Source organism: Phallusia mammillata, chromosome 4, assembly GCF_965637545.1.
Source record: "Phallusia mammillata chromosome 4, kaPhaMamm4.hap1.1, whole genome shotgun sequence".
In the NCBI taxonomy this organism is placed as follows: domain Eukaryota; kingdom Metazoa; phylum Chordata; class Ascidiacea; order Phlebobranchia; family Ascidiidae; genus Phallusia; species Phallusia mammillata.
In genome coordinates this window covers 23,748,582-23,775,270 of record NC_137255.1, presented here as the reverse complement: position 1 = coordinate 23,775,270, position 26,689 = coordinate 23,748,582, and the positions used below count along the sequence as shown (strand labels likewise).

The window sequence follows — 26,689 nt, the reverse complement described above, 5'->3', positions numbered from 1 at the left end:
TTAATAGATTTTTTTTCACCATTGTGAATTTTTTTTCGTCACGCTCTCAGTCAAGAAGTCAAGAGTCAACAACAACAAAAACAAACAGCTGCAATTTGGTATTGCTTCAACAGTAAAATTCTAAATTAATTAGCAGTTAGCAACAATCGAGCGCTTGGTTGTTGGTTTAAGATGTTTTAGTCAGATTTGAGTTCCGACGTAAAAAAATCGTATTTTTATCTGACTAACCAAAAACTTCAAGGTCGTAATGGCTTCAAGGACAATTGGGGCCACTGTACGGGCGGTAAAAGGACGAAGATTTGTGCCCACAAAACAAGCATTGGTGTTGGTTAGTGTCAACTTTTTTGTTAATGTGTTATGGGTACCTTATTTATTTCACATATATTTTTCATGTTTTTTGTTTGTTAGACCCAAGCTGCTGTCAAACGGGTTAAAGAACTTATGACAGAACACCCCGAAGCAGTAAGTATGAATTGAGATCAAATTTAGCAATAAATCTGTTTAAAATATTAATGTTTTTGACAAAAGGCTATTTTTTCAATGTAAAAGCCCGTGTATTTGATTACTTTCTATAGGTTGCTTTAAAAGTTGGTGTGAAACAAAGGGGATGTAATGGAATGTCATACACACTTGATTTTGCCACTTCTAAAGCAAAGTTCGATGAAGAAGTTCTACAAGATGGTATATTGATTAATTTTGTTTGTTATTTTGTATCTTTAGTCGAGCACTTTCCAACTGTTAAGTTGAGTTTTTGCGTGGTGAAAGAAGACCTATTGATATAATAGCACTAAAACAATCACTAAGCCAGAAATAGCTGTGCGCTGGGAAAATGTGATGAAGCACAAAACAGTGAAGGGCACAATTGGTGAAAAATGGCTGAACGCACTGCAGCCAACCTTGTTTTATCGGGTGCATCTAAAATATACAGGATCGCTTGGTGCATTATTAACACAGCTTGGTGCACCTTTGTAACACTTGGTGCACCTTTATATGGCTTGGATCACATTTATATCGCTTGGTGCACCTTTATATCGCTTGGTTAACATTTATATTGCTTGGTGCACATTTATATCACTTGATTCACCCTTATATTGCTTGGTGCACCTTTACGCCATTTGGCGTAATTTTATATCGCTAGGTAAAGGTGCACGTAGCATTATACAGGTGTACCAAGCAAGACAAATTGAACCGAGAGATGTAAAGTTGTACCGGCCAAAATAGGTGCACCAAGTGGAATAAACATGCAACAAGCGACATAAGGTGCACCAAGCGATATAAAGGTGCCTCATATGATATAAAGGTTCATCATGCGATATAAGGGTGAACCAAGCGATATAAATGTGCACCATGCTATATTAAGATGCACCAAGTAATACCAAGGGGCACCAAAGGATATTAATGTGCACCAAGCGATCCTGTATATTTTAGATGCACCGTGTTTTATCTTTTATCTCAGTAAAGCTGTAAAATGGGGTTTTGTAATTGTTCTGTGAGGTGACCCCTAATGGCTACTGCTGCGGTTTTTAACCTTGTGGCCCCATGTACATTTTTTTGTCTTTGTAAATCAACCTTGAATGGTGTTAAGACCTCTACACAACCATATTGTGTGATTTGATTCTGGGACTTGCAACAACAAATATATGTTTTGCCTGTGTTTAGGTGTGAAGGTCATCATTGATTCCAAGGCACAAATGACATTGCTCGGGACTGAAATGGATTTTGTAACTGACAAACTCTCGAGTGAATTTGTTTTTAATAATCCAAACATCAAAGGGACTTGTGGTTGTGGAGAAAGTTTCAGTTTATAACACATTTCTTACCTTTGTTAATTATTTATACTTTATATCTACATGCTGACTGTTTTATTTTAAATGCCAACTGTTGCTTTTTGCATTCAAAAATATGTGGTTTTTGGCAAAGCAGCAGCATATGTTGCAATTTGATCAAAATGTTGAAAGCAATGTGGTGATCAGTTACAAAAATCTGCACTGTTTATGCTCACACCACAGTTGAACAATGTAGAGTCATTCTTCCATTAGAACACTGTGGATCACCCTAACTTGGTGTTTTTTGAAAAATGTAACCTGGAAAGTTTTGCAATATATATATAAAAACCCATACAGTGATTGCAACTTGAACTGCTGTACTTACAAATGAGATTAAATTAGTAATGCACTAAATGAGGCGTTTGCTGGTGTTTTGCAAATATTAAACATACAAAAATATGACATTGTTTAACTTTTACACAATATAAACTATTACAGCTTGCACTGTTATTTGATTGTGTTTTGGAGGGAAAACATGGTTAACTTTGGTTGTAAATTAAAAGGTATTTAAATTGTCAATTGCTGTGTTGTTTTGCATTGATGTTTAAAAAAAATATTGGCTTTGGTTTGATACATGACTTTTAAAAGACCAAATTTTAAAACATAGTGGTACTCATAATCAGAATCTTAAAACTGATGTAAAAAGTGTTGTTAACGGTTTAAAATCACTGGCCAGAGATAGTGTCAGTTTAACACAATTCTTAATTCTGTTTTATTTATTTTTAATATCTTGATGCTTACTGCTGCTTTTTGGATACAAAGTTGACTTACGACCCCAAAAGAGCTTACTTTATTCTCAAAATCTAAAACATGTTGATTGTACATTTATATAAATTCAGATTTATTAGACTTCAAAACATCTATTAACAAATTCACTCGTTTAACTTGGGCATAGGAAAAACATTGAACACGTGGTGTTTGAATATACCTGCTTTTGCTTGTGAGTAAAATTACCAAACAAAGAAGCCACAGTTTTTCACAGGCAAACTACGCTTATATTTGAACTTACGTACGTCATAAAACACAAAAAATACAGCGGCAACACAAAGGGGTAACATTCAACTGTCAGTGTCAATCAAAAACTTCGTCACTTTAGAAGCGATAATCGCGGCTCTTAGGTTTTGGGACCGGTGATAAAGCAGAAGATCTTGAATTTCCATTCCCGTTGCTGGACGATGAGCTGGTGGCTGAAACCCGATTGCTTTTGCGTTTGGACAGCGAAGTCTTTTCTTTTTCCCTTTAAGTAAAGCGTTATTAAAACAAACCCTACATGTTTCATGTGCTGTAATGAAGTGGCTCTTAATCCCTGGGAAATTTGACATATTCAAGGGGGTAATTACTAATTATATCATAGTTGTTTTGGCTTAATGTCTTAGTTTGCAACAGATCATTTGAAATTGGGCCTTTCAACTTTAGAGGTGATATTCGCAGAGCTGAAGAGTATGTTTCCAAACCACATTTACAAATTGAAGTAAATTCCTCCCCGGTTGTGAACCACTGTAGTAGTGTGTGTTGTAGAAATCATGAAAATTTAAAAGCCAAAAAATTATTTTCAATTAGGAAAACAAAATGGTCTACAGTCGATTTGCAGTAGTTAACTTACTTTCTATCAAACAGAGATTGCCACATTCATAATCAAACACAAAGTTTTATGGCGATGTTTGTAACATGTGCTACTTACTTAAACTGAGCTCCTGCAGCTGTTGGTTTGGGCACCATCTGTGGACTTAACTTGTAATAGTCAGCAAATGTTTTGGCAAGATTGCGTCCGATTCTTGTGTCTGGTAGCATTACAATTCGTTAAGGTTTAATAAAAGTTAATTTCCAAAACACAATCGAATTCTGCTTTTGTGGTTTTAACTTAATGAGCTTAAAAGCGCGTGGCAGGCATGTGAGCTTACCTAAGAGGCATTCCATGCCATTTGGAGTATAAAATAATGTGTTTTTAAATTTGTAATTTTACAGTCGGCACCAATGCTATATGGCCTACTTTAAAAATTCTGGTACATTTTGGTAATAAACCGCCTAGATTAGCTTGTATGGCACCATATTCTACATGTCTGGTCGCAAGTTAGCAAATAAGGATACATGTTTCTTCCGTGTATGGAATGGGATTCGCAGAAAGTCCATTGAAGTAATTGTAAAACGAAACTTCAAGTGTGTAGCAATACGAAGACTCGTCTAGAATTCCACCTAAAAATCTGCAAGGAAAATTGATAAATCAACTGTCAGTTCATGTAAAGCTAACGTTTATTTGAGCGGACTTTATATAAAGTATGCTAAGATCACCAAAGGGTTAACGCAACCGTGTGTTCTTAAGGTTGTGGGTTCTAATCCCATCTCGGTCACTTATGTTCCCTGAGCAAGCGACATTGCTTCATCTCAGAGAGGAACTGATGGTTTGAAATAAATTTAAGATCACCAATTAAACAGGCTAAAAAAATTAATAAAAAATGATCCATAGTACTTGTAATAAAAAAAACGGCAATCTTACGGCGGACTTGTTGTGCTGCCCAGCCGAGGATTAAAAAAAGCATATTTTAAAATCAACGGTTTTAAATCGAAGGATATTTTTTGGGGGAATTACCCACAATATAGCAACTGTCCCACGTATAAAGAAGCGTTGGAAAAAGAGGAAAACAGTATGAAACATTCCTCTGTATTTATAACCGTACATAGAGACCTTGTCATTTCAACATAAGAAACGAAGCTATTTCAGACGTTTTAATGGTGTTTCGTGTGAATTCGTCCTAGACTTACAATGTTGTTGGGCGGAAAACAACATTATTTGTAATAGACTGTATTCTAAAAAAACAATGCTTATACAGAAATCGTACTGAACCTACAAACGCTCATGGATTTCTATTTAAAAGGAACTCAAGATGCCATTATATGGGCGAAATCGATTTTTATACATTGCATTGCATTACGAAAAAGTTGCTGATCCATTCATTTGTCTGCTGTAAAACATTGAGCATCAATTTCACTCGTAAAAAAAACTTTGAAACCATCCTCAAATTTTCATGTTGGGCAGAAACCCCAAAACACTTTAAGTCAACTGTTATTATACTTACCGTCGTCCAGTCCCAGCCTTGACCACATCCCGGTTAAACGCGGTATTTGCAAAACTGAAATCCTCCGCATTGTTGCACATTAAACGAGGGAACACCGCTTGCCTCTGGAACCGATCTTCGTCATCATAAATATTTCCGTACATGAAACAATTGCTGAGCGTCGAATGAGCGTGAATGTCCACATAGAAATCAATATCCAACCACTATAGAAATATTAAATTATTATGTTTTTTGGTGCGACGCGTCAGATTGGAAAATCTACTAACACCATACTTCACGGCAAACCCACATTTAGCTAAATTCCAATAGTTGGCGCTAACAATTATTTAAAACAATTTATCTTCAAAATACTGAATTTTTTTGGCTTGGGGTAGGGCTTTGGTTCCCAACCTTTATCGACAAATTCCCCAATAGACTGCATAGTTAATGAAAAAACATACAAAGATCATTTAAAATATTTTTTAATGAACTTCACAGATCATATTTTTTGTTTCAAAATTCCCCTTTTGGAGCGCGTTTATTGTACAAGAACGTACGTAAAAATATTTTTTTGGAAATAAGAAGAGTACGGTAGACTCGGGTATAAAATTATATCCGTGGGCAAACAATATTAAATTTACGGCGTACCACCCAATCTCATTAATGTAAAAATCAATTTTGGCGTTGTCGAAGTTGTGTAATCAGGCAAGTTGAGTCAACGCAACGACATATGCGCATTGCTGTGTGTATTTGATCGGTGTCTCAAGTAGCTATGTTGTGTATTGAGCTACTAAGCAACGTGGGTTTGATCGGAATGAAGGATTTGTTTGCGTTGAGGGCAAACGCGCATTTTAACTGGGATTCTGAATTCTTGCTGCAAAAGCATAATGGCGTGTTTCAGAAATGTGCAGCCTTTAACACTGGCGAGCCAAATAAAATTAACAAAATTGGACCGCGGAACATACCTCTATACAGGCTAACAGAAACTTACTATACTTAATTGCATATATAACACGCTTACATTGAAAATTCGCAAGTGATTCTATCATTATTACGTTGTACAAATTAATCTGGACAAAAAGACTCAAGCAGGGCATTGATATATGACTTGCTAACAGTACATTGAAATAGCTAGGCAGCTCACACTTCAATAAATTCCAAACGCCTACGCGGGCCGCACTACTATTTTTTTAAAGAGCCAAATTTGCCCCGCGGTCTGCAGGTTGCACAAAAAGGGCCATTTGATTCGTGTTACTTGTATTTTGGCTTAGAGTGAATTTTTTTGTGCTTACCGGATTGGAATGTAAATTCATCAGATACTGTTTGGTGGCGTGCAAAGTCGGATGAGCCCAGGGCGAAGGGTCCTGCCAGTGACGATTGAGGTCAAATCCCATGAGCGAACATCTGCGCACACGAAATCAAAGTTACATAGGGAGAGAAAACCTAGAATCTCGCAATATGTACAAATTTGATTGACAAATTAAGTCAAACGTAACACACATACATGAAGATTCGGTAATGTTTTCAAACAGTTGCTTGGTCGATTCGTAATGTGGTTAATTCGTTAATGTAGTTCCAAAGCAGTTTCTTGGTCACTGTGAACCAGTTCTTATGTGGTTAATGCCCAGTTGTTACATCAAACAGGTTTGTTAAGGCATGACTTTCAAGCTTGTTACTTCCAACAAACTGCAGTATCGTAAGGTGGCTACATTAGCCCATACGGCCGGTCACTTGACACCAGCTGCACTGATGAGACCTTTATAGGTCGAACTGTCAACGGCCAACAGCTTACTTAATAAAGTTCTCATTTTGGAAATTTTATCTGGTGACATCAACAACCGTTTTAGTCAATGTTTTGATTCAGACACAGTAATGCACATTTGTGTTGTTGTAATAATATTAAGACAGTAAGCTACAACTGAACATGACAACTACCTTTTCATTAAGGAAAGTTGCATTTCTCTTAAAAAATGATAAGACATGGCTTCCAAATCTAGCCGTCTGGTAAATATCAAACTTGTTTAATTTCGGGCATTGAGCAAATACATTTCAGTCAGCACTATACACAAGTTACCTGTAGTTTCCCAAATAAACTCCATCAGGGTTCAGCATAGGAACAACTTTAAAAACGATGTTGTCACGCAGCACTCGCGCGATTGGATGATTGCTGATCAAAAAATCGATGAAACCTAAAAAATGCTATATATTTTAAACACATAAACTATTTAGTTGTCAGTTCCTTGGCATCATATCGTATTGCAAAGTTACAAAATAAATGCTTTAACCATATGAGCAAGATACAGTAACTATTGCATCTATTTTATTTTCATATTCTAGTCCCAAAATAAGTTTTACCAAAGTAATGTGTTCAGATAAACATGTTTTGTATGCGTTTGAAAGACATTAACGTTTTTGCAATTCTTAGATAAAAAAAATGCAAAACGTTATGATAAAAATTGCACTAGCTGTAAAACGACTTAGCATTCCAAAATGTGTTCTAAATTAATGGTTATTAAAGTTGGTCTACTAGGGATATTAGCAACAATAAAGGGGGCGCTGGAATAAATTTTGGCAGTAAATGATGCAGCTACAGGAAAATTCGGTCGCAAATCTCCTTAAGCGCCCAACAAAATCCGGTGAAATGTTTCTGTAATATTTACCCCTTCTGACATAAAATACAAAGTTAAAAAACTGGCGCCTGCGATTTAATGACTGACTTGTTGCTGTATTGTTTGGGCACAACGTGGTGTTTGTTTTCGGCATAACATAACGTGGTGCTAACTCGTTTACAAAAACGAAACTCATTGCTGACAGCAATCACAAAACCAACTAACACCGACTCAAGCTGTATTCTCTTCTCCATTATTCAGTCGTGTACCCGAGTTTTGATGCGATATACACTTGGAAATAAACCACTACACAAATAACCCGATAACCGCTAATTACGATTTTCTAAAAACCCGAACCCGAATCGAGCCAGTAAAAACGCACTCTGTATTATATTTTGTGTACATACACTTTTTTTCAGAACGGCGCACTGAAGAATACGCTAGTTAACAGTTATAGGGCGTGTCAAAAGGAACGAATTTAAAGGTGTAACACAGTGGTTCCCAAACTATGCGCCGCGGCACACTGGTGTGCCACCAGATGTCATTAGGTGTGCCGCAAAAAATATAGAAATTAAAATCAATCAAGGAGAGTAGTAGTACCAGGTGCTTAGACCACTAGGACAACATGCTCCACGTCTCTGAGATGTTCAACTAGGCTATTTAACTATGAAAGTGACCTGTATAGCGGCTTTATGGCCTCATAGTTAGTGTCTTTGCCAGCTAAAAAAAATATTCAAATGTTCGAAGTGCGCCAAATAATTTTTGTTTTTTCTAAAATGCGCCTTAAAAGAAAAAAGTTTGGGAACCACTGGTGTAACCGTGTAACACAATGCAAGGCCAAAGTTTTTAGAGGTTAATAAGGCTACGTAGAATTATAGATGATGGGTAGAATGAAAATTAAAATAAATTGGATTTGAACCGGCTTTGACCGGGAAATTTGCCCGACTCGGAACAAAACCCGAACCCGAAAATATACTTTTTTAAACCTGAACCGATCCCGAATCCCTAAAAACAAAACAACGTGGACCCAAATTTAAACCCATATGACAAGTGGTTCGATTCCCTGGCTACAAGTATTCCAATTTATTTTATCCTACCTTGTACGATGTGTGAAGCAGGGGATTCCCCCGGATGAACGCGTCCGGTCACGAAAACCACTTTTCGCTTTTCGTCCTCGCAAAAGTTTTCCGGTGACGTAATTGTGAGTAGATCCAAGCGGCGCTGTTGCTGCGATTACCAACAGAGCAGTTAATTTAGAACATAAAGTGTAAAATGTTAGTATTTACTTTTAAGGCCTTCTTTTTACTATTGACTAACTGACTTCGGTTTTGCTGATAAATACCATCATAATAATTTTTTATGGAGTTTAAAAACAATCTTTTAATATTTTGAAGGTAATTACCTTTGTTTCTACCTACCATGTCACATTTTTAGCCCCAAGTTGGTTGTTTATGACCATTTCAGCATGATCACAAAATATTTATGTTTGTCAGTGTGTTTATCTTGCAACTACATGGTATCAATTAGTATCCCCCAAAAGGTCATCAAATCACAGTGACAGAAAAAAATTAACAGTTGAACTAAACCCTTATTTTAAAACAATATGACATATTTAAACAAAAGTACTAAAAATATATCACTCAGTTAACTCATGAAGACAAAAGAACTATCTATAGATACTTTCATATACTTACCACTGTTAAAGTCAATAGTTCCCGCTTAAAGAAGTTAAGTTGTTTCTTCTCTATCCTATCTAAATGGACTTGTAGTCTGGTGTAGGTGTATGGATAGGAATAAGCAAAATAATAAACTTCATTTTCATCTGCTCGGTCAAAACAAAATGCAAACGACATGACATAGTTTTTTCTGTGATCTGGGCATCTATAATAGTAGACTGTCTTTGATGGAATTCGTTGCCTGCAAAACAAGTTTGATAATTTACTTCCTTTACCTTTCATTTTCTTTTTGTTGAGAATATTATAACACTATCATAAGGTATATATTGTGGCATGATAAAATACATAAATGTGATCAGATATGTTTTGGAACCAGTTGCTGAATGCTGTATTGTATTTATGCACTGTCCGATATCCACCTTGTAATTTGGTTGAGCAAAATAAGGTACGATAAGGCAAATATATAGCCAAGTAGAATACTTCAACACCATGAAGAGTACATATGTATATATAGTTGTTTAAATGCAATCACATGCAGATGCTAACATGAACTCACCACTTTGGTCTGCTAGTTGACTTCACAACTGGTGACATGCCTTCTCGATACAAGCTTTTTGTTTTGCTAAAGTTGACCACATTGAATATGACTCTCTACAAAATCAATATTATGTTATATATATCTTAACAAGTTTTGATGGGGTTTGTTTTGTGCAATACCAGTTTCTTTCAAATATGTCGATGACCACTATGTTATCACATTATAAGGTTTTACAAATTAAATTCACTTACCACTTTTGGTGTCGAGTTAAAATGGTATTTGTGTTTATATAACCAATATGAGTATTATACAAATTCATAAGAAAGAAAGTAAAAGACTTCTGGAGTCCCCTTAGAGCTTAGATTACCTGGTCTGCTTTAACATTTTCCACAGTGAAATAAAACCAGACACGAAATCTTGGGTTGCAGGTATCTGGTCTCACAAACAAGTCATACTCATGCTCAGTGATGTAATCCACCCTTCCCAGGTTTCCTAAACAACAGATGCTGTCATAACCCACCGAACCTAGACTAATGTGTAGAAGAATCCTTACCACTTTCAAAACAGGCATCGAAAATGAGATGGCCTTTCTTAGGTTTTCCTGTATATCCCGGAGGGTAAACCAAATGTTTATTTACATTTCCCACTACAGCATCATCACCACTATCTGAGCTTCCTGCAAATAAGTAAAAGTTTGTTGCCATGACCATATGCTTGGTTTTATATTCATATTTGGGTCATAGCCTTTACTTCTTGACAGTTTTAATACATCTAGAGTCAGTGGTGGGATTCAAATGTTTTGTCAGCCGGTTCTATCACTAACGTCATGTTTTTTAGCCAGATCTTTTACAAAAAGTCCATTGACAGTAACCAGTAATACCAACCGGTTCACTGATCTCATAAAATTTTGTAAGCAATTCTATAAAATCGGTGTGAACCGGCTGAATCCCACCACTGTCTAAAGTTCTAATAATGACTATAAGTTGTGTTGAACATTGGTCAGCAGTTAAATACATGTGCTATTGCAGGTCCTGAAGATAATATTGTGCTTGTTTACTAAATTAGGGACCAAGACATATGGGGTTTTAATTATGTAAAGTAGTCTTTACCTAGGGAAATACAGGTCAAGCAAAATTTAATGGATGGCATAATAGTACTGTTTGTTTAAGTACACAAACAAACTACTTCATGTTTCAAAAAGTTGATTAATTAATTCAGCAAAATATCTTCACAAAGAGTAATTGTCTCTGAACAACCTATTAATTATTAATTATCTAAAAAATTGTCAATATAGAATCAAAATGAAAATTGTTCATTTTACCTGAATCTGCTCTCTTTGCATCCCCCATCATCAGGCTGAAGCCATTTCCAACCACTTTGAACTCATTTATTACCTTACTATACCTGTACTTACTTACACAAATATACACTAGCTGAACCAACACATACATAATTAAAAGTAAGCCAAAAAACTGATTCCAAAACATGCATGTTCCATGGAATGAGATAAGTGTTCATTAAAATTAAACCAATTTAGTCAACATTTGAAAAATCAGAATTAACATTGAGAAAACACTTAACCGTTTATGTTGCTTTTAAATTCTATTCTGTTAGTCATTGCATCTAAAAAGCCTGCAAATTACAACTTTAAGTTTAACTCTGGAGTTCTTTGCAAATCGCGTCCATCACAACCGGTAAACTTGTAATCCAGACCAACAGAGGATGCGGGTTGAGTATTTTATTTCCGTGAGGAGATAACAAAACAACAATCTATGCTCTCTTGCCTCATCTTGCTTTCATAAGGTGAAACGTTTAATCCAGATTACTACGTTTTTATGGGCAAATCTTACACATAAAAATAAACATTCAACACCAAACGTATATTTGTGGGGGTTTCCCTTTTATTCGAGATCGAGAAACTTGCGTTGTTAACTTTTTGCAAAATATGATTAGTAATGATAATTTAGTTAATGCTCTATCAATAATTTTGTCTGAAGAACCATTTAATCAGTCTTACCAACAGCCTTCAGCATCGCTAACTGATTTTATCAAAACTCCAGTTACGTCAATCTCATATTACACGTTTTTTGAAAACAACCTTGTCCCGAATCGGCCATGTTTGTTCGGAGATTGGATGACATGTGAATGGAAGAGCAGGACAGAATGGGTCGACGAAAGTAAACCAAAGTTTGATTTTCTTTCTAAAACATTTGGAGCTGCTCAAGTCCCTGTTGCAAACTGCAGGTGTGATTAACACTTATGAACCAGTCTGTTTATATGAAATATTTCATGAAATTAACTTAATTTGTGTCTAACTGTCACCAACTTGTGATGTTTCGACTAAAGTTTTCTAGATTTAGCTTCTTAGTTTGTTTTATTGGCAAGTGATAATGCTTGTATATTTTTAATGACATTTGCTGAACAAAACACTGAATGATAGAAGTACAGAAAGCTTTATTGGTAGTTTGATTGCCCATCATACTGTTCATACATTTGCGATTAGTTGTCTACAATATGTTTTTTTTTAAGTGTGATAAATCATGTATACTTTTCCACTTTTTGCAGAAAATCGGAGTATGGATCCCAACCAAAACAAACCTGGACCGTTGAACAATTTATTACCTATTGGAAAAACTATTGTCATGCGGAAAAAGAAACATGTAACACAGAATGTCACTATTTAAAGGATTGGCATTTTACTAGGTAAGTTTTGATTTGACATTAAGGTCAGCCAATGTTAGCATTCACAAATACCTTCAGTGATTTTCCAGACTACCAGGCATATTTTACTCCCACATTTTTCTCATCTGATTGGCTTAATGAGGCTTGTGATGCAAAATGTTTTGATTGTGATGAGGATTTTCGGTTTGTTTATATGGGACCGAAAGGATCATGGTGAGTATGATGTATTAACACTACCTTCCAGTATTAAAAAAAAATGTTTCTCAAAAGTTATCTTATTTCTACTTTCCATTTTTTTAAACCAAAAACTGATTTGAGTGTACTTCGCTGAATGAAATAAGAAATATAATGACACATTTGTCTCTGTATAAACTCCAAGCCAGAAATAACTATGGGCTGTTTGAGCATTATGTTATAAAATCCAAAAAATATAAGGTATTGTTGGTTGTTTGTTGCCAAACATGTTGCAGCTATACTGCAGTCTGCATGTTTCCGATGTAGTTCTTTCATGTTTTTAAATTCATTTTTGGTCGTATGATAAATGCCACATGTGCAGGAGGTGGAAATGTAGAAATTAAAATCAAAGTTACTAATTTTAAAATCATGTTATATTTGAAAACCAAAGCCAAAGCAATTAAAATGCATTTTACTGTTCAAGTTTAAACTACCCATGTATGTTTACTTATGTATTTGATGTGTAGTTTTGTATGTTTTTTTGCAATCTTTTTTTTTAACTTTTGTGTATTGCTGTATGTTTTGCAACACTTTATATTGGAATTTTTTCTAGGACTCCCTTTCATGCTGACGTCTACAGATCCTTCAGTTGGTCAGCTAATATTTGTGGTCGCAAAAAGTGGATATTCTGTAGATGTGGATTTGAGGAAAAACATAGAGATAAATTTGGCAATCTGCCCTTTGATGTGACGGAGATTAGTAAAGAACATCCAGATGGTTTTATTGAAATTTTTCAGGAGGCTGGTGAGGTTATATTTGTACCTTCTGGTTGGCACCACCAAGTCCATAATCTTGTAAGTGTTGATATTCTTAAGGGACTTTTACAGCAAAAATTCTTTTATACCTATGTGACCTGTGTATAACATTGCTTCCTCAGTACACAAGAAGATGAACAGAATCAATGCATTTTGATCAAAGTGGATAGGCCTCATAATTTATTTTTGCTTGTTAAATATAACTGAAGATGAAACTAAACAAATATATATTGACAGCCTTTGTGTTCAATATTTTTGTATTTGCGTATTGTTAGTTAAATATGCAGTGTTTGTTTTATTTTTCACTATACTGTACTGTGTTTGTTGAGTTGAGCTTGTTTTGCAATTTAAAATATTTGTAGCAGCTCAATTTTGCTTAAATATTCACTAAGACAATAAAGTTGTATTTTACATGAATTAGACATCTAATAATTGTTCATTTTAACACACCTTTGGGTCTATAGGAGAACACCATTTCTATTAACCACAATTGGATCAATGGATCCAACTTGAAAAGGGTTTGGTGTTTCTTGCAAAATGAGCTTGCTGCAGTGGAAAAGGAAATTGATGATTGTAAAAGTGGAATGACAGATGAACAGTGGACAAATCAATGTCAGGTAATAAAACTTACATGTCACTTTATTGTACTATTAAGTGTTTCTCATATTTTGTCTGTTATCTTAGTTGATCACCATTTGCCAATTACATCGTTTTTATGAATTGTTGCATAGACATTTCAATGTCATTGGATTCATCAACAGTGCAGTGTATCGAACTAGCTTAAAAATGTCTGCATTTGACTGTATTTACTTCTTACAACAGTGGTTTTCAACTGCTGGTCCATGGACCACTATTGATCCATGATGTTTTTTTGGCTGGTCCACAGGTCATTAATTATTTTTAAATTGGAAATAGGCTGGTTGCATATATTTCATTAAATATTCAGTAATCCAAGTTATTGGCGATTTGTTGTTTTCTGTCAGTTCCTTGATATCACTTCTTAAAATTAAATTCTGTATTGATATTAAATGTTTCGAGCCAATATGCCTGTTGTGGATGTTTTCTGTATTATCACTTAACAATGCACTGGTCCATGATACTCATTTAACTAAAATGGTATTCCATCGATTGAAACAAGTTGAGAATTACTACCATAGAAGCTTTTTTGCAGTTTTGTTTGTAATCAAGTTGCTTTTTTCAGTCTATCCTTTTTAAGCCACAAAAATAGCAGAACCCTGGGTGTAATTTGTAATCAAATCTACCACACTCTTTTTACATTTTCGTGACATTTGTTTGACCCTCTTATTTTGTGTAAAATTGTACTTGTAGTATGGTATGGTAGTCTTAAAATTTTGAAGCTCTACATTTACACCACAACTTTTCATGTACACTACATTAAGTTCTATTTTTGTGCTTTTTGACAGATGCTGATGAGAGCTAATACTGGTATGAATTTCGCAGACTTTTTAAAGCTTCTTGAAACTATTACACATGCCCGCTTGGACCAAATCAGGAAAAAGTTGGATTTAAAAAATATATTACAAATGGACGACATACAGAATCGAACAGCCATTCAACCCAGTGTACATGACTGCCTAGAAACGCTTGTAAAACTCCAACAAGCCTTAGCTGGTATTGAAGGAGATAAAAAAGCATTTCCTAAACATGTCAACCATATTGTGTTTGACTTATGCGCCATTTTGCCGGTGATTGTGGACTGGCTGGAAAAAGACAAGATATCTTCAGCCCAACTTACATCTCGGGTAAAACAATTAACTTTAAACATAACATTTACACTAAAGTCTATCACTAACTTTTTAGGCTGAATTTGTACCTGTAAACTGATTGCTGACAGGGTTAATGAAAGTGTATGGGCCTGGCAGTTACTATTATTCTACTACTACATGTGTTGTACTGATTGACTGACGCGTACAGAGAATATTGTATTCCTTGAAAAAAGCTCCAAGACACTTTGGTACCAAACGGCTCTGAATATACGACAATTGCATAACCCAAGATACACTTGAATATTTTTTTAACTTGCCAGAATTGAAAACTGGCCAGCAAAAAGGGTGAGTACAGTGTATGTAAGGTAGCCTACATCTCTTATAAGCGAAAAAAAGTCACAGGTTTCAATGATAAATCGAAACGAATATGATGTGCATGGTGATTAGAAGAAAAACGACAATGGATTCTACACAGTTTTCGAGGAGTGGTCACGGCTGGACGCTAGACATCTTCAGTTTTTTCTGCAACGTAAACGAGGATGGTATCAGAATGTTAAAGACAGAACTTTATTACCAAGTATTGCTCATCCAGCAGTTTTATAATAAAACTGCTGGATGAGCAATACTTGGTCATACATTATGCCTGGCAGCAATAGCTTATTTCAAGAACTTTATTAGTTTAAAAATTCAAGTTTGAAGTTACAGAATGCACCAAGTTACTGCATGTTTCTCCAACGAAAAAAACTCCATCACGCATGTACAATACTTCTTAATTTTAATTAGCATAAAGCAAATACTTCAGTAAAAGAAGCATTTGGTAGGTTTTGTTCCCATGTAAACAAAATTCAATCAGCTTACCATTAAGTGGGACTTCGGCACAATCTTGCATTTCAATTTGTTTAAACTTCTCCGGCAGTTTCGCCTCCAAATGTGCCGGCAATCGTTTAACCTCCGCCCATCTCTAAAGAATAATATTTTTGAGTCAGACTAACGAAATATAAAGATCACAATATTATATAGTTCTCAGTTCTGTGTGGGCTCGAGTCTTCTTCGCATGAAGGATTTGTCGTACCGTATATGAGAACATTTTTATAGCTAGTTCTCATTAAATCAAGAGGTAGGTTACAACCTTTGTTTTGCCGAAGTGTTTCATAACTTCTCCACGCTACGCAAGCAGCTATTCCGGCTTGATAAATATTACGACGCAAATGTGCTGTTACAATCCATTTTACCAAGCGAAATAAACTTAACTTAACGCAGCAACCCAGTGTGTCTGTGTATGTCCGTACACTATAGATTATTTGGCATGTAGGCTACACTTCCCGTTTCCTTCACAACGGAAAACGACACTACATCATGTTTTTCAGAAGTCAAATATTCAGCAAAAGAGCTTTAATTGATGTACAGCCATAGGACATCAAAATTTCAATAAACTACTGAGCGGCTGCACTTGCTCACTGTTCAACCCTGGTTTAAAAACAATTAAGTTTATATCGGTTTCTGATTTGGTTTTGTTCTAGTGAAGATTCCTTTTGATGTAAAACTCAGGTTTTACCGAAGTTCAAATGACTCTCTTCTTTTCTGTGTGTGTTCAGTTACGGAAAGTCGTGATGCAATTTCGCAATGTTTAATCTTACCTCGGAAATAGTGCCTTCGGCTTTCCAAAACCGGTAGATGGCGTATGTGGGAATCCATTGAAGAGCGCTAAGCACCAGCAGCCAGCAAAGGGCTTGGGCCCACAGGGGATAGGTATAAGTACGGTTGTAGGTCAGTGGTTCATACATCACTAAGCTGTAAATGAGAATTGCCTGAAATAGAAAAGCGTTTTTTTTTTCGAAAACTGAATCGTAATTTGTGTTGTTACAAACTGTTGAAGTAATAAGTATGATATAAATATGGGTTATTTTAGCAGTAGGCTAAACTTATTTTTTGCCAGTTACCCACATAAACACTTTTTATACAGTTAAACTAATTGCATAATTATACTTTTTTAGGTTTTGAGGCATTACTAATACAATAAAACACCGAGTTAGTCAAAACCATATGGTATGGTTATAGAATATAGTTTGTGCCTAGTCTGTAGGCTATAGTTAATTCCTTATTCAAATAGAATGCAGTAACATTCAGGGTAGGTCATAGGACATGCTGTCAATAGGCTTTTAGTAACAAAAAATCAAATTGTAGTTTGTTTTCCCATCATATCATGCAAGAATTACGTTTGCATTACTACACCGTTTTAAATCTTGATGCTAGGTATATGACTGCCGCTTAGGTGTACAGTTTTCCAGTCAAACATCACCGTTACAAACGTTTTACGCTCCACTTACCGTTACCATTGTGGGCGCAACACAAGCCCAGGCGAACTTGAACCAAGGGACAGGTCTGAATCCGAGCATCTGACATACGTGATCCCAGAATTTGCCGGGCGTGTACAGCCAACTCATAGTGACGCATTCGCAAATTCCGATGAAGAAAAGCACCCAACCGGCCGCCGCGTAATTGTCGTACATGTTAAAGATGTAAACGCCTCCCTGTTGTAATGAAATTCATTGTAGCCTAAGTTAGATCAGTGGTATAGAACTGTCTCACGAAATTTTATGAGATAAGCGTAGGCTACTGGTTATAGCATTACTGGTTACTGTCAATCGACGTTTTGTCACAGAACCGGCAAAAAATATGACTTTTTGTGATAGAACCAGCTGAAAAATTGAATCCCACCACTGGTTAGATATACGTTTTTCGACATCTATAGCATACTAGGTTTTCAGTGACCAGTAAAAACCTTCCAGGTGACTATGTTAACGTACCAAACTCCTGTCAACTGCCAATGTCTTGAGTCGGTGTCAATTATTTGGTCCAAACCGGGACTGAGGCCGTGCAGCCCAATTTATCGTGGTTTTTACATATGTTATCGCGGGTTAAGTCTTATCACACTTGGTCGATAAGACGCTAACAGTTCTAAGGATATGGTAAGACCTTTGACCACCGGAATGCTCCATTCGATAATCTAATCATACCCTGTGGCTAGAGGCTGTCGTAGACGTTATGCGTCTTGGGAAAAGCTTTTGAGCCTTTTTCCGATACGTTGACCCCTAAATTTGACAATTTATTTCAAAAACTTTAATTTGCTGGATTGTTAAAAATGGTTTAAACTTTAAAACGATGATAATAGAAAATAAATATAGTGTTGTTGCGATACATATTGCACAAACTGAATGCAGACGCCCGGAATCAAAACGTCGGATGAGTTAAGTTATATATAGTTGTGTGTTAAGCAACGAGCAAGTTAAAGTTAAGAAATATTTAAGCCGCTTTTGTTGAAATAAAACCAACTAAGGCAAGATCTAGGCTATATATCAACACATCTTCATGATCTACATAAGATTTTGTGGGTTGATTCATTGGATTTGAGCAAATACTGAACTTGGAAACAGCTATTTACCCACAAAGAGATAACTCGACATTTACAAGGGGTGATTACATTTTTCAGGTTCCATAGTTGGTAATTTATCTGTTTTATCTTTTTTGAAAAGGAGAAATATGAAAGTCCTGTGGTTGTTCTCAGGCGTAACGATAACAGAAAAGTTTTTTTGAAAAAAAACACTGGAGAAGAGTAAAGTTACTAACCTGGGTGATCATCAGAAGCCCAACAAGGAATTGAACAAAACACAAAATTGCGATAAAAATTTCTCTTCGCCACGGGCGAGAGAAGAACCTCGGCTTCAAGTCGACAATCGCAGTTATGATGCTCTCCTGGCCGATAAACTGAAATCAAAAACACGACATGAAAAAAACTATAAAAGTGCATTCATATAAGTTTGTTGTGGTTGTCTCTGAAGTCTTGAAACCACCAGAGAACGAACTTTCCACGTGACGTACTCATCTGATTGTGACGTCACATATGTGTGGAATAAGGGTCGCGTGGTAAAAAAATACTTTTAAATACGTTTACAAACCGAAGTTGTAATAAACCACGATTTTAGAGCCACGGGATTGGACCCAACGCCCTACGATCTTTTTACTATTTGCATACTGGCGGATGTTACGCATATAATCTGCAGTTAATGTTTCCACTCACTTCACTGTCCAAACCAAGAAGAAAGATCATGATGAAAAATAGAATTCCCCACAATTGCGGTAATGGCATAAGTGCTATGGCACGGGGATAGGTGATGAAAACCAGGCCTGGTCCTGATTCTGCCACCTGATCAATCGTCGTGTTCTGCAATTACATAACACAACGCTTTAAGTTATGTCAAAGTATTGCGAGGGCGGTTGCCAGCAAAATATGTGTCTACGTCATACGTAGTGGTCCCGAAACGATCCTATTTAGGTTTTGATTGTTGTATTAGGCAAACGCCCGAAGAACGAAGAACAACGAAAAAAGTCATGCATTCAGAATCATGCACATGACATATTTTAACTAAAAAGATGTGCTCTTTCAAATTACAATGTTTCTTAAGCAAAATATATATGTAAAAATTAAACCTGTTCTTTGGCCATGAATCCAAGCACAGTGAAAACAGAGAATCCAGCAAAGAAACTGGTACCACTGTTCAGGAACGAAAATACGATGGTGTCCCTGTAACACATACAAAAATGTACCACATACTTATATAAGAGTTATCCATGCAGCGTTAACCATATGCGTCGCTTGATTTTGTAAGAAAAACATATAGATTTTGACTTTATATTGCAGTTTCTTTATTCCTTATACGACCTAACATTGCTGTAACAATATTTCCAGACCAACTGACATTGTAAATCCATTTGTAACGCAGTAAATTGTTTTTCTGCTCACAGCTAAGTGGTGCCAATTACATGGAATGACTTTTGGTCAAAACGCTGAATATTGCTGATCGGTGTGGCAGCAATAAACTTGAACGTTTCAAAGCTATCTTATTTTGCAGATTAGAAAACATAATTGCGCATATTAATGGTCGTTTGAAAAAGTTTGGGCACAATTGTTCCGTCGTACCTGTATATGTTGTGGTGGAAAACATTGTAACTGCCCATGGTGACCATGATTCCATTGCACAATGAATATGAATAGAAGACTTGGGTGGCTGCATCAGCCCATACCTGTGAGTATAGCATGGTAAATGTTTTAAAGCAAAATAATTGTGGCAACACAAAACTCGGCGTCACAACCTAAAAAATGGCAAAAATTAACTGAAAATCTAGTTAATCCTAAAGTTTTGATTACAAACCAAGCTGACAGGGAACTTGTGTACAACTACCTTGCTTTGATGACAATATTGACTCCACACTACAACGTATATTCTGACAGGTTGTTTGTTTTTCAGACTAGTTTTTAAGTCCGTGTCTATAATGTTTAAAGTCTAAATTCGTTTCAAGAAAAAAAAGTTTTTGATGTCATTGATTATATAATATACTATAACAGCTAGAATTAGGAACTGCTGTATTGCATTATAAATCGATGACAAAAAGTTTGCTTATCTTCTGTCTAGTTGAAGTGTTTTTCTATTACCTGTGCGCTCTGCAGTTTCGTGATGTTCGGTTTCAAATAGTAGACGATTCCATCGTAGGCTCCGTCCAAGGTGACTCCACGAACGAACAAGACAAGCAACATGAGCAGTGGGAATGATGCCGTAAAGTATATGATCTGACGAAAAACACAAGCTTGTTGTACAACTGCACTTAAAAAAAAAACACAGAAAACAAGTAACATCAGTTTCCTCCAAATCCCAACCTATAAGCTTTCTGCGTTTATTGGTGGCATACAACGCTCTCGAAATTTCGGAAAGGACTACCCAAACAAAAATCGAAATAAGCGTTTAAATCAGTTCAACCAGAGTTGAAGTACAATACAGTTTCAATTGCAAATATGTAGCTTGGTATGTATACAGGTCCGATTTGAGTCCGTTTATTCAAAACTCAAGTTCGAACCCGTTCAGGTTCCGATTCGAAAAGTCCGAACCCGGTTTACATGAAGAAACTAGTGAAGTTGCAATTAGAGCAAGACTCTATCGAGTGTTTAACAATCTTAGTTATCTATCTTATTTAGATTTTCTATTTCAGCGCTTTTAAGTATCTTTTATTCTACTTATTAAACAATTACGACATCTCGGTCCCTAATAATGTGACCAAAGCAGTATGGACATGTCAAGATATTTGCATGTACTTAAAAAAGTCCAATGCAATATACAAGTGTAGTCGTTTACCTTGCTAGTCCATTCTATGCCTTTCCAAATGCAGAAGTAGACGACAAGCCACGAGACTATGAGACAAACAAGAAGATCCCACTTAATTGATCCGAGTTCATGAACTCCCTTCGACACATCCAAGACTCCACGTCTGATTAAAGAAAAGCTTGCTTTATATTTGTTGTAATGTTTGATAAAACGCCAAAAAAATTCGAGTTATTCTCCATAATATTCTACATAGTAGATACTAAACCTTAGAAAGATCATTTATAATTGGGTCTTTTATTAACTTCCACGGTTATATTGCCAGCTTAAGTGTCTATTTACAAATCAAATGTTCAAATTAAAAGAAATTCCTCCCCTTAAGTTTTAAAATTCCTTGAGAGGAACTCGTCCCCGTTTGGGAACCACTGGTGTAAAGTGTTAAGATGTTGTAACTTGTGCTGCCGAATTCGGAAAAGTTATGTATTAGTGCGTGAGTGCAAAACGAGTGCTGAAAAAACTCTATTTGAATACGCGAAAACTCGCGAAAAAACAAGTTTATTGATCCACGATCGCTTGGACCTGATCCCACAAACCTCTGTTTTCGATTCCCGTCAAACGTTACTACTTACTCCCAAAATTCCACGACTGACGAAACCTTGGGCTGTTCAGCAACACTTGAAACATTTGCAGCCACGGCACTCGTTACTGTAGACGAGATGTTACCAATGTAGGTGCTGGCATTCATACTTGGTGAAGAGTAACGAAAGCAGTTTGGCGTATTCCATGGATTATCACATGTCGACCAGGGCAGTACAGCGTTAAAACAAGCTCCAATGTATCGGACCGACCAAGCAAGTAGAGCCATGTAGTAGGTATGAAGGTTGATGCTGATTGTGAGGGACGCCAACCCAATGCCTGTGGGAAAGAAATACGATTATTTTACTCCCTGTGCTGTGTGAAATACCTGAACGAATGGTGCAGAACCACTGCTTATAACGATATCTGGCCATTGTCACCACGAACAAATTTTATCTAAGTTAGGTCATCTTTAGGATGTAAATTATTTTAAGAATCTATGCACATGGTTTTAGATCAGGGTTATTCAACGGGGGCGATATCGCCCCCCAGGGGGCGATTACGTCTACCGAAGGGGCGATGGTGACAATTTTGAAAGTTAGGGGGCGATTTTACTACAAAGGGGGGCGATTTCAACATTACTGATTGTATAAATATGTACAAGAACTGTGAGACTCAGCTAACTTTAACTTACAAGCAGATATAATTCGTGTTGCAAACAAACACCAGTGATAAGGGACGCATCAGCTTAAACATGCTGCTATTTAAATACATTGTGTTTACTGGTGATTGTTTGTACGTTTTGTGATCCCGAGAGCAAGGTTGGGCATTTAATTTGCCACACGGGACACTTTATTGAGGCTATGTATGGTGACGGGCCATACTTTTTTAATACAACGGTAATGAGCTTTACCTCAAACTTGTTTCGCTTTCACACTTCTTACAACCGCTTCCTTAACTGCGAAGTATTTGTATCATTTAGGATTCTCCTCTACAGAGTAATGGACCACTGTTTTCAACAAAAAAGGCGATTATTTGCGCATAATCGTAACATTGTTTTGTCTATGATGTAATAAATTTTAACAAATCTTGGATGCGTTAGTTAGAAGAATTGCGGTAAAATGGACCTTGCGTGTTGTAGTAGCAATTAAATTAAGTTTTAGCTGTTAACTGAAGCTTTCGTGTTGCTGGATGAATCTAACCGCCCACGTCTGCTCAAAAAGCAGAACTTTTGTACAAATAACAATCTCATAGGGGGGCGATTTGGAGACAATTCCTTAATAAGGGGGCGATTGAGCCAAAAAGGTTGAAGACCCCTGTTTTAGATTGTAATGCAAACGCCGAATATAGGTATACTTGTTTAAGCCGATGATACCAGTGTGCTAAAAGTAATACTGAAGTATGCTTCTTTTTTGCAATAAAAGCCAGGTTATAACATATATTTGAGCAGTACACATGTAGACATTAAAAAATCTCATTCAAATAGAATCTGTTCAGAACAAATGGATTTACAACAAAGCACCGACTGAAATAAGTGATCATCAAGCCTATCATTTTGTTAAGAGTAATTCTATGCAAACCACTATTGGTGCTTTAAAAACAGACAAAACAACATAACAATAATGCAGAATTATTTCCGCTATTACCTCGCATTATTGGCATCATCCCCCATGCTTTCGACACTCCAGTACTGGTAAACTGTCCCACGGCGACCTCGAGGAAAAATATGGGTATGGCCGCTCCCACGAGAAAAATAACGTAGGGTATCAGGAAAGCTCCTGAAAGATTAAACAAAAATGCTTACTAGAACAACGCCCCCAAAAATTGCCACACCCCTTATCGTCACCATGTGTTTAAATCTGGAGCTATTCTAATGAGTCCTAATAATGAAAAAAATTCAAACATGTAAAATTGTGTGACCCACAGATAAGTTTGGTACTGCTACTTTGGTAGTTTAAAACTATTAGTTGTGACAATATTTGTAAAGATTATTAATTATGTTGTGCCAATCAGTTATTTGTCGACTAACCAAACAAAATTACAGACTAAAAATTGAGCCTAATACAGTAGAATCATTTTAATTTATTTTTCGTTGTGCAATTTAGAAAAAAATATAAAACGATAAATAGCCCGGTTGTAAACCCCAGTACAGGGTTAAAATCCCCTTGACGCTATTTAAGACATTCGCTTTTCAAAATATCCTACTAACTTTATTTAAGGATTCAATTTCAGTGTCTGCTACTGTACACATTCAGTCATAATTTACAACGGTGTGTACTTTACTTACCCCCGCCGTTCTTGTAACAGAGATAAGGGAATCTCCAAACATTTCCAAGCCCGATTGAACCTCCCGCTACATTGAAAACAAAGTCGAATTTTTTCTTCCAGGTTGCCCGCACCGGTGCTTCATCCTCGCCCATTCTTATGCTACCTCGTCGCAAAAACAAAGCAGAATACGAAAGCTAAAACCGACAACAAAGCCCTGAAAAAAAAACGCAAACATTTTCCTGCACGTTTCTGCTAATCATGGTCACTGAAGAAAAAAACAAACAGTGGCATAGAAAATAACCCCGTGGTGTTAGAAACAGCCGCTTAAAAACAAAACGAGTAAGAAATAACATAAACTCGGATTCTGTACGCGATTTAATAGCAAGAGGCACTGTTATAGCTTTTCTATCAAAATCATTTCTCTATATATGACACCCTTGCAATTTTGTGCATTGATCGAGCTACTTTCACAGTCCGTGATTAGTGTAGGCCTACCTAAATGTCCAAACCCTAATCGTAAACTGGAAAAGAATGTCCTAATATCGCATCAAGTTTTTAAATTTCACGAGCACAATGAGTAGAATTTAATGTGAATTAACCACTATCGTTTAACCATCAAACTATCCTTCGTCGTGACAATGCGCTTGCAAATGCTAAATGATTTAACCTGCTAAATTAATCGTTAATCAGCTAAATTAATCATTAGTTTATGGTAAAATACACTCATATGTTTTCAGTTCTTGGTCTATCCACTGATCAATATTGTTATCATGACTAGTGATTGATGAATTTTGTTGTTATGACTGCGCACAACAGTTTCAAATCCAGACAGTAGTTTCATTGCAACAATACAAAACCGTTAAATTTGACTGTCGAACAATAAATAGATGACCACTTAAAAACTGAAGTTATAAGTTCGAATCTCATTAAAGGTGAGATCAACATGAATTCATAACTGGGATCAGCCCTAAAACGTCTATGTAGACCGGTGATCACGACACACTACTGGTCAACCTGGCGATCCCCTACGACGAAGCTGACATGTACGAGGCAAGCAACGGTGCCTGTGATTCGACTTTCGACGGGCCACTATTAAGTCTGTGTAGCTCAGTTTGCAGAGCGCGAGTCCCGAAAATACTCCTGTCGTTGGTTCGAATCCCACCGTAGGCTAAATGTTTCCAGCCTAAGCCTTGTCATATGGGACAGCTTGGTGACCGACTGAAATGTCACAACGCATTCGGCTCATTTAGAGTGGATCTTCCCAAGAGTCTTGCTTTCACATATGTAGTTGAATGTGACAATTTTGGTTTGTTTACAAATATTTTATGAATTTAATCTTGAACGTGAGTGGGTCCTTTTTTATGTTACAATAACTCCTGGAAGCAACCCAAGCAGTTACGTCCGAGTAAAAATGAAAACCCCCCAAAAAGCTCCTACTTCCCACACAACTACCTAAAGTTTGGCATAAAAACAAGGCACAAAAGCAAAACATACAGCTTTAAAACAATTTTAATCATTCTGCCTGTTTTCACCTTTGACCAAAACCGATGTCTTGTGGCACAAAGGTGTCGTCACCAAGCAGCCGAATTCATATTAGTTGCCTAGCGACCAACATATGTTTGCGATGCGTTACCGCTTGACATACTCAAATTTACACGCCGAAATCAACACAAACCAAAGACCTTGATATCATATATTTCGGGTTCATACAAAGACCTTGAACTTGATGTCGTTAATCAGTAAGCTTGTATTAAATATGAATCAGTGTCTTGCAAGGTCTTATACGTTTCTCTTGATTTTAAAAACGGTCTCATCAAAAATTTGATCTATTGCTATCTCAAAAACGCTTGGGCATATGGAACAACACACTTGATTAAAGCGAAACAAATGTTGGGGAGGTGACTCTTTTCGTCTTTTACAAGCTTGCAAAACTCTCATTTTGAAAATAACAAAATAAAGATTGAAATATTCTCTTTAACTGGTGTAGCGCTTAAATATACAAGTTTTTGTTTTCTGGACCTTACACTATTGACAAAACTTTCTTCATGCTAACAGTAAGGAACTTATACTGCACCGATGAAGATATGTTTACTTTTATGTGTTTACTACTTCCTATACATGCGTCGAAAGCATCAATGAGTTTTGTTTATCAGTGCTCTTTACCCATTTCCCCCTGAAAGACTTTTTTATAGCCCATGCTGCAATAAAGCAATGACCCCTCCCAAATTTTTATACCGAGAAACTTTAATTCATCAAATGTTAATATTAATTGCCAAAAACGACTCGCTGACTTGTAAGGCGAAGTCAAGATATATTTATCTCCATGCAGAGACATAAAATGAATATGTAAAGCGTTTGGCGGTCCCGTCGCACCACAGTTTGGAAAATCACGTGTTTGGCAAAAACACGCCCTTCGCCTTAGCCAGGGGTTCCCAAACTTTTTTGGTCTGTGGCCCAAATGTCTATATTTAATAGCGATTCGTGGCCCACCATGTGCTGTAAATTTGGGCACAAAAAAACTCAAAAACAGGCGAAATGGTTTCTAGCAATTTATTTTAATGAGATACATGCTCCTGAAATTTGGCTACAAGAT

General features: G+C 36.4%; 4 protein-coding genes across 6 annotated transcripts; 2 read left to right on the top strand and 2 right to left on the bottom strand.

Annotated features, from left to right (window-relative positions):
- The first annotated feature begins 34 nt into the window (after window positions 1-34).
- LOC145223353 (iron-sulfur cluster assembly 1 homolog, mitochondrial-like) lies at window positions 35-2,397 on the top strand. Its single transcript, XM_080089767.1, has 4 exons — window positions 35-328; window positions 409-462; window positions 576-681; window positions 1,660-2,397. The coding sequence occupies exons 1-4, from the start codon at window positions 248-250 to the stop codon at window positions 1,806-1,808; spliced, it is 390 nt and encodes a 129-aa protein (XP_079945893.1). The 5' UTR covers window positions 35-247; the 3' UTR covers window positions 1,809-2,397.
- Window positions 2,398-2,588: 191 nt separating this feature from the next.
- Window positions 2,589-11,165, bottom strand: LOC145223352 (cytosolic carboxypeptidase 6-like). The gene is made up of 12 exons (XM_080089766.1): window positions 11,024-11,165; window positions 10,256-10,378; window positions 10,070-10,194; window positions 9,721-9,815; window positions 9,183-9,405; window positions 8,586-8,715; window positions 6,954-7,068; window positions 6,172-6,283; window positions 4,901-5,103; window positions 3,915-4,027; window positions 3,508-3,607; window positions 2,589-3,063 (listed from the first exon to the last, which is right to left on the bottom strand). The coding sequence occupies exons 1-12, from the start codon at window positions 11,151-11,153 to the stop codon at window positions 2,919-2,921; spliced, it is 1,614 nt and encodes a 537-aa protein (XP_079945892.1). The 5' UTR covers window positions 11,154-11,165; the 3' UTR covers window positions 2,589-2,918.
- Window positions 11,166-11,596: 431 nt separating this feature from the next.
- Window positions 11,597-15,384, top strand: LOC145223102 (2-oxoglutarate and iron-dependent oxygenase JMJD4-like). 2 transcript variants are annotated; one of them, XM_080089437.1, is made up of 7 exons: window positions 11,597-11,946; window positions 12,268-12,405; window positions 12,463-12,597; window positions 13,172-13,412; window positions 13,838-13,990; window positions 14,798-15,136; window positions 15,195-15,384. In XM_080089437.1, exons 1-7 carry the CDS (start codon window positions 11,648-11,650, stop codon window positions 15,216-15,218), a joined length of 1,329 nt encoding a protein of 442 aa, XP_079945563.1. In that variant the 5' UTR covers window positions 11,597-11,647; the 3' UTR covers window positions 15,219-15,384. The 2 variants fall into 2 exon arrangements, with proteins under 2 accessions (XP_079945563.1, XP_079945562.1); XM_080089436.1 differs by having other exon boundaries at window positions 14,798-15,384.
- LOC145223101 (sodium- and chloride-dependent taurine transporter-like) lies at window positions 15,297-24,349 on the bottom strand. Of its 2 annotated transcripts, XM_080089434.1 has the most exons (13): window positions 24,116-24,349; window positions 23,475-23,606; window positions 21,882-22,167; window positions 21,286-21,418; window positions 20,592-20,726; window positions 20,079-20,182; window positions 19,589-19,682; window positions 19,179-19,322; window positions 18,728-18,865; window positions 17,428-17,631; window positions 16,738-16,908; window positions 15,959-16,061; window positions 15,297-15,622 (listed from the first exon to the last, which is right to left on the bottom strand). In XM_080089434.1, exons 1-13 carry the CDS (start codon window positions 24,246-24,248, stop codon window positions 15,603-15,605), a joined length of 1,797 nt encoding a protein of 598 aa, XP_079945560.1. In that variant the 5' UTR covers window positions 24,249-24,349; the 3' UTR covers window positions 15,297-15,602. The 2 variants fall into 2 exon arrangements, with proteins under 2 accessions (XP_079945560.1, XP_079945561.1); XM_080089435.1 differs by lacking the exons at window positions 23,475-23,606; window positions 24,116-24,349 and adding an exon at window positions 22,742-22,801.
- Between the last annotated feature and the right edge of the window lie 2,340 nt (window positions 24,350-26,689).

Excerpts from the sequence above, each read along its gene's own strand:
- LOC145223353 (XM_080089767.1), top strand. The coding sequence starts at position 248 with ATGGCTTCAAGGACAATTGGGGCCACTGTACGGGCGGTAAAAGGACGA. Across the intron at positions 463-575 it reads TGACAGAACACCCCGAAGCA|GTTGCTTTAAAAGTTGGTGT; the intron begins GTAAGTATGAAT and ends TACTTTCTATAG. Across the intron at positions 682-1,659 it reads TGAAGAAGTTCTACAAGATG|GTGTGAAGGTCATCATTGAT; the intron begins GTATATTGATTA and ends GCCTGTGTTTAG.
- LOC145223352 (XM_080089766.1), bottom strand. The coding sequence starts at position 11,153 with ATGTATGTGTTGGTTCAGCTAGTGTATATTTGTGTAAGTAAGTACAGG. Across the intron at positions 9,816-10,069 it reads AAAATGTTAAAGCAGACCAG|AGAGTCATATTCAATGTGGT; the intron begins GTAATCTAAGCT and ends TTGATTTTGTAG. Across the intron at positions 6,284-6,953 it reads GTTTATTTGGGAAACTACAG|ATGTTCGCTCATGGGATTTG; the intron begins GTAACTTGTGTA and ends TCGTGTGCGCAG.
- LOC145223102 (XM_080089436.1), top strand. The coding sequence starts at position 11,648 with ATGATTAGTAATGATAATTTAGTTAATGCTCTATCAATAATTTTGTCT. Across the intron at positions 11,947-12,267 it reads GTCCCTGTTGCAAACTGCAG|AAAATCGGAGTATGGATCCC; the intron begins GTGTGATTAACA and ends CACTTTTTGCAG. Across the intron at positions 12,598-13,171 it reads ATGGGACCGAAAGGATCATG|GACTCCCTTTCATGCTGACG; the intron begins GTGAGTATGATG and ends AATTTTTTCTAG.
- LOC145223101 (XM_080089434.1), bottom strand. The coding sequence starts at position 24,248 with ATGGGCGAGGATGAAGCACCGGTGCGGGCAACCTGGAAGAAAAAATTC. Across the intron at positions 21,419-21,881 it reads TCAGTCGTGGAATTTTGGGA|ACGTGGAGTCTTGGATGTGT; the intron begins GTAAGTAGTAAC and ends TTCTTTAATCAG. Across the intron at positions 20,727-21,285 it reads GCATAGAATGGACTAGCAAG|ATCATATACTTTACGGCATC; the intron begins GTAAACGACTAC and ends GTTTTTCGTCAG.